At 35.7% G+C, this 10196-nt stretch overlaps 1 protein-coding gene across 1 annotated transcript; it reads right to left on the reverse strand.

Moving 5' to 3' along the window:
* Positions 1-390: 390 nt before the first annotated feature.
* On the reverse strand, positions 391-5067 carry LOC123562780 (uncharacterized). Its single transcript, XM_045355377.2, has 8 exons — positions 4651-5067; positions 4029-4129; positions 3147-3269; positions 1990-2169; positions 1495-1610; positions 1075-1192; positions 785-795; positions 391-471 (listed from the first exon to the last, which is right to left on the reverse strand). The coding sequence occupies exons 1-8, from the start codon at positions 4677-4679 to the stop codon at positions 391-393; spliced, it is 759 nt and encodes a 252-aa protein (XP_045211312.1). The 5' UTR covers positions 4680-5067.
* Positions 5068-10196: the final 5129 nt, after the last annotated feature.

The following is a 10196-nucleotide window of genomic DNA, read 5'->3' on the forward strand; positions in this document are numbered from 1 at the left end:
TACGTATAATAAGTGATAAAATTTTCATTTACTTTGGATAAAGAATAGAATAGAAAGTAACAACAATCACTAGCACATTTTTGCTTATAAATTCTAGTTTACATATCACATGACAAATAAAAGTCTATATACAATCCCATATGTGCATTCACGTTAGTATATATAATACATGTACGCGTAGATCTATTTATAATATTTTTGCATTATATTTTAGTAAGCGCCTAAAATTACACGTGCTTTTTTTGCGTATTTTTGCATCACGGTGGCAAATATTTCACTAGGAAATTCAATGGTGTTTTAAAAATAGCACGTGACTATCATTAACATTGCAAATAACTATGGCCGCGCATGCTCCAATCTCTCAGATAATAACACGTAACAAATGTGACATCACAACATGAACAGTACAAACTTGACGAGCAACAGCAGAGGTATCGCGGTGTAGTCGTTCCATAGTCCAGATGCACTACTCTGAAATGACGAAACAAAAAAGCAAAAATGAGTAGACTATTCATCAATATCTAACTTACGGTATTAAGATGCTCTGCGATTCTTTGAAAAGTTAGAAACATGTGCACAGATACTAAAACCCACGCGACCATGAAAATACGGCATAGCCACCTTGGATGTTTATATACTATTCTAACTGCACGGGCTTCGAGTGTTCTCGTGCATATTTGCAATTCCCTAACAAGGAAAATAATAAATAAAAGTATAATATTTGTGATATGATGTTTTATGGCATCAAGACGAAGTTACAAGTGTAATAGTAAACGATACTTACCGGGCAAGTTCCTGAAAAATAGAGAACAGCTTGGTAATTCTAAGCGAAAACAGAAAATATACAATATTTTACGATGTGTATTCAAACATCTTTTACTACCATGTTTGTGGTTGTTGACACGAGTCGTACTTACATAAGATTTGTCGTTTTCCGTTTTCATACATTTTTTTATTATTTTATTATTTTAGGCACATATCATAAGAGATCATATGTTCTAGTGTAACACTATTTCATAAAAATCCGGAGAACAGAAACTATTAGGAGTATATGAATATGTTTAATGTACTCACTTGATGGTAGCATGACAAGAGTTCCCCCGCCGGCGGGGACAGACGTCGGCGTCTGAGAGGAATGACATATCTGCGGGTACTGAGACACGTACGTGTAATCTCCCAATATTCCAGACACCTAAAACGAGAGCAAAATAAATGCAGTTTGAATATTTTTCTATGTAAATAATAACTCTAATATCACGAAAAAAAGACTTAAATTTCTAACAATAGAGTCAGATGTTTTAAATTGAATTGAGCTAAAAAATTAATTGTGGAAAAGTATAAAAAAATATACATCTTACCAATTAGTTTCTTTAAAAAAAAAAAAACAAAAACTCTGATCCGGAGTACGTTATTTTGAAGTGCTGCAAAAAGTGTACATGTAGATGTCTTTAAACATGGTACTATCTAAAAAGAAGAGATTTTTTTCGGACTTACCAAGCACGTGAACCTGTATGTAGTCATCTCGTCTGTAGCGTTGTCGAGGTTTAGAATCAGGGTGTACGTGTACGAGTCAATTGCCTCACTGTAGACACACTGCAACAAACCATCAGCTGAAAGCAAATAGCGGGTACAAGCTTGTTTCAGTGCAAGATCGAACGACATTTCGTCGAGGTAACGTTTAGTTGTTACATGAGCGGAGATCAAACAACTGCACACTCTTGAATGCCGCAGGTTGTTTGTTGGTATTCTTTTGATCTCTGGACAATGTCGCCTTATTAACACTTGCTTTTAATTTTTAATGATTTGGGGGTTTTTTTTAGATGCACATGCCTGAGACTTAAAACGTCTCGTGCAATATCATGAACATACGTCATAAAGTTTCTCAGACTAGAATGTGAGACCAAATCAATAATTAGATATTTCTTTAAACAAATCTGTTATTTGTCTTTTATTAATTTTCTCTTATACTACATATTTATTGCGTGTTACCCGAGTATGCCACTGGTGTATTGCAGAGTGACATATTGACGGTAGGGGCCACCGTGTCCGTGCACACGTCCAGACTGCTGTTACCAAGACCACAAGTCGTAGTGGACGCAAGGGTCATCGTGTAGTTATACACGCCACGTATACCGTTCGGACAATCTGTCGCAGCGTCCAAGGTGGAGCCTGAAATCATACTTAACTGAGTGCTGTTATAAAATGGCCACCATAAACTGTTTCAATTAAAATGAACAGTCATTCCATTGCAAATGATCTAGCTTATTTTTGTTAAAGAAAAATAGTATGGGACCTAAAGCAGCCATCACCATTTCAGGTGCTGCAAATAGATTTAAATAATATTTCCGTTAAAGAGTAAAAAGTAAAGTAAATTAAGAGTCTCTGTCAGCATTTTATCAATTTTATTCAACGAATTTAATAAAATCAATGTGGAAAGGAACAATATATCAAGCAATAACACAAACAAGAATCCTTCTATGCATTTATCTATACACCTGTATGACACAAATTTAAAGAAATAATGGACTAACTGTATGGTTCAAAACTTAATGAAACTCATTTCATTGTAATGTCAATTTTCATGGTGAATACTGAGGAATATTTCCTTGTTTTATATATGGTGTGTGATATGGTACAAATAACATATGTAAATATCAGTTGAAATAGTGGGTCTGAATTTATTTTATAAGACTGAAAACATTTTCTGATCTCAAATAATATGCACGTGTTTGACAACTTTTTCCACTGCTGAAACAATCCAGTTATAAATGGGAATTAAATGTATAGGTTGGATATCTGCAAGAGCGGTTGCATGGACATTAAATAGGAAGTTTCAGAAAATCCTAAACAACCTTTTTCAAAATGATCAAATCAAGACTTAAGTATTATTCTTGGTCTGAAATGTTATACATAAGCAACCAACGTTTTTTTTTTATTATTTTCATAGTACTATCTCCATTTATTGGTGTATTTTATTTTTATGCATCGGGCCTTTTGAATGAAAAAAGGTAAAAATAGTGATTTTACTCCCGAACAGGGAGCAAGTTACTACATATGTATAACTAGTAACAACTTTTCTGTTAGCCCACAGGTTGACTTCCCGAACGGGTAGTTTCCCCTATACTTTTTGTTAGGCGTACAGGTACCTTGTTTGACCAGCATCTCCCAAGAAGTGGTGTCCGGAGTATCGTCACACAAGTCCAGCAGAGTCACAGACGATATGGAGGGGTACGCTTTCAGACGCTCGTTGTAAGCTTGCGGGTTCTCCTCTAACAAATAAACACAAAAATAATATCACAGATGTTATACAGATGGAAAAGCTTTAAGGAAGTGGACCGTAATGGCACTCGGTAATTTCCGTGTGATTGCGTATTCTCGTTAGGCGATTCGGCATTCTTCGGACGAAAATGGAGGTCAGCGCGCACATGACTTTCCGTAAAATCCGGAGAATGCCGAAATCGCATACGGAGAATATTATACATAATTTTCCGATTGTCAGTACGGGTCCACTGCTCTCGGTTTTTTCTTAAAGGTACGACATTTTTTTTTTTTTTTTTTTTTTGATATTGCGAAGGACGCTGTCTCGTGTACGAAAGGAAGCAATATGAACTGGACTAGTATTAATCAGTGTTATTTAAAAGTAAAAATAATCAATTTGCAATAAATCAGATTACAGTACATATAATACAGAAAACCACAGTGAATTTAAATCATACCAAAGGTAAAGCAATTTAAATTTGATATATAACACTGATTCTTGAAAAATTATAAAGAATGCAGACAATGTTTGGTAGATATTGATAAGAAATATGACAGATAATATACAATTTGCACTCAAAAGCTGGTATTGTGATTTGAGCGTTAGTTATTTCCTCTTTACGTGTACAGTACAACCATCTATAGCTTGACCATTCATTTGACAGTCAGCCTTGCGGTCGTGCGAAATGTGACCATTGGTTACACAAACAGCGGTCAACAAAACATCATACGCAAGATGCAACGTGGCGAATTATGTGCAAATAACTTACTTGTCATATGGTAGTACATCAACGAAGATGATGTCACTTCCGTGAATTCCAAACAAAAGTACACTCTGTGAAGAGCATTGTGAAGAGTGAACAGTTCGGATCTGCAAAGGAAAATATCATGTTGCAGATGAATATTCTTGCAACGTGTACTAACTGTACATAGACCTACTGCCTTATCATTATGGTTTATTAAGGGCGGCCAATCATGTCCGATACTTGACCAAAACCTGATTAACCACTTTTAAGCCAAACAGCATTGTTTTCACTGACTTTGTCTGAGCTTTAAACCCACAAAGCTAGACAATATTTGAATAATTGACAACTGAGGGAGATAGTTTCGTCATTAGCTGCAACTCAGTGTTTCTCAGCACTTTATAAGCGAAAAGCAGAACGTTTCGATTTGTTTTCCAAATATTCACAAAAAAAAAAACGGTAACAATTTTTTATATTTACTTACGTTTATTGTTAGCGATTAGAAAAAAAAAATAATGTCACTTCATAGTTCGTTTGATTGTGCTTATTTGCATGTTTGGTGTACATCACACAGGATTTTTTTCGTAAACACTGATTTACTTTTAGCTGGAATGGCTCGCGAACCTTGCTTTTGCAACAGAAACTTTACCTTAGAACATAGGTGTTGCCAGATTTCATGAAGCATGTATATTGCAAGGGTCCGGTCAAAGTTGTGTTTATGTTGTCGACCGTGGTCGAGTTGAAAACCAGGTCGCCCCGGCGGCTGCTGAACCAAGTACCGGTCCATGAGTCAGGAAAGTCACATCCTTCTGCTGAAATAAAATGTAAGATGTGAATTTAATCGAGTCAAACTAGTAAAATTTCCTTGAAATGCAAAGATGGCGTATAAAGAAAGAGCCTTAATTAAGGAGTTAGCAGTAGTTTTCTGTTCAGTAGGCATCAAAAAGATCAACAAATGCCCAGTCAAGTTCTTTAAATGCGTCCCTGTTTTGGTCTTGAATACAGACATATGATAGGGACTTAAAATGATGAACACATATAAAATATGAATATTGCTATTCTGACGTTTATCAAAGGAACTACTTTAAAGTCAAACGGGTGCGTATTTTATTTCTTCGCCCTTATTTCATATTGTCTTTTGAAGAATTCGCCCGCAGATGAATCTATTTTGTGTTGTAACGCCAAAATTTAATGTGACAGTTTTTTCGTGATTGAGTTGATGCGGAATTACGATGATTTCTTTCGGCAGCTTAAAAGCTATATTTATAGGGGGAAAATGAAATGGATCTTCCCTGGTACTAAAATTTCAAAGTTTTATAATTTTAATTGTACCTTTTAGTTTTCGTTACAAAGTTCTTTAAATATAGACGAGCAGAAGCTGCTCGAACACAGGCTATGAAAAATAATGTAAAATGAGTGTATATAAAATTAAACCAAACTTATATAAAATGCCATTATTACAAAGATTACTCTACGGGTGTAATAAATAAGATACCTATCGCATAATATCCTTTTTATTTAACGGCAAATACTCATCGAAAAATGGATATTTCTTGTTTAATAGTTATAGATTTTATCAAAAGTGAATATCAATAAACCATTTTCAACATTATTTTTATCTTCTTTGTTTTAGAGTTATACACTGTATAGATACACACAAGTATTTTAATAGTATTCGGATTGGTTTGCCAAAGAAACGTATTTAAATTATAAGAATCAGTTTCATATAAATTGTTTTGTATGTCTAGATAAAAAAAGTATTTACCTGTCCGAAATGTTGTTGTTAAGATGAAAATTGATGAAATTATTATCCATGTATTTATTTTTGTATAATCCATCAGTGTTGAACAACCAGAACAGTAAATGCCAAAATTATGACGTCGATTTTATCTCCGCGGCAATGAAACATGTAAGGAACACTTTGATATTATTATTATTTCGAAAAAATAAAAATTGATTTATCGAACTATGGCTGTGAACGACCAGATGACTAAATCAAAGTAAAACTTTGTTATAAACACTACTACAATGGTGAGCACGTAAACGTTAAGGTTTGGCAGTTTTAGTTTTAACAGTTTAATAGAAAAAAAGTGAAATAAACACAGTCTGCAATGGAAAGAACATTATGATTCGTCATGCTTAGCATTTAGTTTAATATAGAAAATAACAATATTTTTAAAAGTTTTATTTGATAAAAGAAGTGAAAAGACATGAATAAATTTGTTAAAATTATATATTCACCAAACTTGTCGAACCGATTATATCTCATATACTTACAATTTTAAAACAATACTGCTGATTTTTCGTCAAGTTAATGAGTTTATACCAATTTATTTTAGCCCGATTGTGATGAAAGCTTCAAGCTTATTGGAACCACTCTCGAGTCTGCTTCCTGTAAAAAAAACAGCACTGCTGTCATACGACCCCGTCTGGTTAATTGAAATGTTATTCTATAGTCAAAGTATAGTTATTTGATAATGTTTTCGATAAAACTTTAGAGCTGAAAGAGAGATGAAATCCTTAACTGTTCTTACTCTCCTGCCTCTCCTGTCATGTATTCGTAACAAGTACACAGTCAGTGCACGACAAATAAATTGACAAAAAAAGGAGTCAAAGTGAGGGAGACAGGCAGAAAAATAAATAAATGTTTTAAAAGATACAGATCAGACACAGCTTGCTGCAATTTGGCCCTGTCTGCTTGAAATAATAAGCATTCAAGCAAGACACGAGATAGAAAATATTATAGTCAGGTATAACAACATTAGAATATCAGCTATGAATAGCTATTGACCGAATTGAAGCATGGGTAGGAGAACAATTTCGGACAGGAGTTGTTTCTTCATGCTTGAAATAATGTTCGGAGAGGTGCATGGGTCTTCATCCAGAAATAAAATGGAGAGTCGCCGTGTGTAGATTTAAGCTCTGATGTGGATTTAAATCCAACAAAACATAACCGTTGTATAACAATAGGACTAGCTATAGCGGTCAACTGCTTCAGTATTTCATTGGCCTGTGTATGGTTTCCTTGTGTATGTGCTGAGTAAAAGCCAACAACGTCTGTATTTGTAGACAAGACTTTGATCCTATAGGCGAGTCTGGTGCACCGGAATGATCCTGAGTTACCAGGGATTCTGTTGTTGTATAAATCGAAAAACAAATTCATGTTTCAGTCATTTCTCTTTTTGTTCAAATTAGGCAATTGCCTGAGTCGCAGAAATGAATTTCTCTTCTGCATAAGACACCACGTCTGTTCCATCTTTACTGATTCATAAGAACCCGTCTGTTCAATTATTAAATCCCGCCTGTCGTGCGTTCCATCACAACATTCCGTGTGTTCCTTCACAATATCACATGTGTTCCGTGTGTTCCTTCACAATATCACATGTGTTCCATGTGTTCCGTCAGAATACCTTAATTGCTCGTAAGGTCATTTTATCCCATCTATTCCATTATGATGTCCCGTCTATGCCATTATCAAATTCTATCATTATATCGCTTATGCTCCGCCACTATGTTCCGCCCGATCCACCATTATGTCCCGTCTGTTCCATTATTATATCCCGTCTGTTCCATCATTATATCCTGTCTGTTCCATCATTATATCCCGTCTGTTCCATTATTATATCCCGTCTGTTCCATCATTATATCCCGTCTGTTCCATCATTATATCCTGTCTGTTCCATCATTATATCCCGTCTGTTCCATTATTATATCCCGTCTGTTCCATTATTATATCCCGTCTGTTCCATCATTATATCTGTCTGTTCCATTATTATATCTTTTTTTCTGTATATTATATCCCGTTTGTATTATCATTATATCCTGTCTGTTCCATTATTATATCCCGTCTGTTCCATCATTATATCCTGTCTGTTCCATCATTATATCCCGTCTGTCCCATTATTATATCCCGTCTGTTCCATCTTTATATCCCGTCTGTTCCATTATTATATCCCGTCTGTTCCATCATTATACCCTGTCTGTTCCATCATTATATCCTGTCTGTACCATCATTATAACCTGTCTGTTCCATCATTATATCCCGTCTGCTTCATCATTATATCCGCTCTATGCTATATAACTAAACCTTATTAGATCTTTAATATGATCTAGTCAGTTTGCTTAGCAATTGTGAAGACTGTGCATGGTCAATCTCCACTACTATCGAGGTTCTTACCCGCGAGCCTTAGTCCGACTATCCACCCTTACGAACGTCCATTCATTGAAAGTATTAATGTGATGCATCACGTTTCCGAACATCACGGTATTATGGAAGTAGTATAACCATTTCAATCCCAGGTTATAATCTAAGAAAGTGTATGTCTATAAAAGAACGAATTAACGTACCTACTTTTTTGCATTTGTTTCTACTAGGAACAAAACAACAAACCAAAAATGATTGGAAAATTAGTAAAAATGAAAAATCACAGTTGAGTATATACGAGCACCTTAACTGAATTGCGTAATTGTAAGAGACATACGAAACTGCTCAAACTTTTGTAAGGAAGGTGAATCAGGTAAGAGACTACATTTAAGTTCTGTGACATAAGATGTGCAGCTGGGGTCAGACCAACATGCTGCCCGTCTCTGGATCGCCTCTGTGTCATAAATTGATAAGATCGTTTAAAGAGCACCGGTTTAATGAAGTATTTCGACCCCAATAGAATAACGACCCCCCCCCCCCCTGTCATTATTCTATAGAAAATGTGACTCCTTTCCTGTAAAATATTGACTCCCCTTACAAAAAACTGACTCCCTTTGAAAACTCTATAGAATAACGACCCCCTGTCATTATTCTATAGAAAAACTGACCCCTCCAAGTAAAATACTGACTCCCTAAAGATGACTCCCTTCGAATTTCATAGAATAACGACCCCGGTTATTATTCTATAGAAAAAGTGACTCCTTCCATGTAAAATACTCACTGCCGAAATTACTACATTCGGACTCTCATACAATATCGATTTCCGGACATTATTCTATTTAAAAAAGTTACTCTTTCCGTGTAAAACACCGGCTCCTAAAAAGACTCTCGACGATAATATCTATTCAAAAGTGATCCCCACCAAACCTAACGGACAATTTTACTAGATCTACAACTCTAATACCCTCCATTGTCAATAGTTAACATTTTGATCGTACTACTACTACTGGTGCCGCTACTTCTATTGCTATTACTACATGTACTTCTTCTTCTTCTACTACTGCTACTACTACTACTACTACTACTAATTCTACTACTACAACTGCTACTACTGATACTACTATACCGGCTTCCACTAATACGTCTTGTACATCTACCTCTTCTTCTCCTGCTGCTGTTGTTGCTGTCACTTAATTATTCCTCTGCTGCTGCTGCTGCTGCTGCTGCTGCTGCTACTGCAACTGCAACTGCCACTACCACTGCCACTACTACTACCACTACTACTACTACTGCTACTACTTTCTATTGTTGCCGCTACCGTACTTTACTGCCACTGCTAAGTATTGTAACTTCTATTAATACTAAGTTCTATGCTAGCAGTTTCTTGTGCAGTTTTCTTCTGAAGAATTACTTCATACCGAAGTTTGCAGGGATTATTGACACTGGTGTGTTTTGTGAACGTATTGTGAATTGTTATTTTCCTGAAAAAAAAATGTAAACACCGAGATACAGCGTCTAGAAATAGAATCCCTTTTCCCGTTGCGGAATGCTCTGATTTCTGTGTCAAGTGATGGTATCTGGGGCTAATGGTCAAACGGAAGGACGGACGGACGGACAAGGGCAGATCTATATGCCTCCCTCCCCCGAGTGGGGGCAAAATGCAGCAATTAGGCCTTAGATACATCAGTTATCACTAAATTTGACCAAATGACCGGGGGTCGTTTTTTTATGGGAGTCAATATTCTTCGTGAGGTTCAGTTTACTTCACGTGGGGGAGTCATAGTACTATGATCTGGAGGTCATAATACTATGACCGGTGGGTCACTTTTTCTATAGAATAATGACCGGGGGGTCATTATTCTATGGGGGTCGAAATACTTCATTACACCGGCGTTTGAAACAGGGAGATTTTTTTTGCTTAAGCAAGAGAATTGGTTCTAGTGTTGTTAGGCCTAATCAAAGAAGTATAAAATACATTTATTTTATAGCTCTTTGGCCTAATAATAATAACTAATTATAGCATTTTTAAAAGTATTTCGAATATGTCAGCG

The sequence above is a fragment of the Mercenaria mercenaria genome, chromosome 2 (genome assembly GCF_021730395.1).
Source record: "Mercenaria mercenaria strain notata chromosome 2, MADL_Memer_1, whole genome shotgun sequence".
Lineage (NCBI taxonomy): Eukaryota > Metazoa > Mollusca > Bivalvia > Venerida > Veneridae > Mercenaria > Mercenaria mercenaria.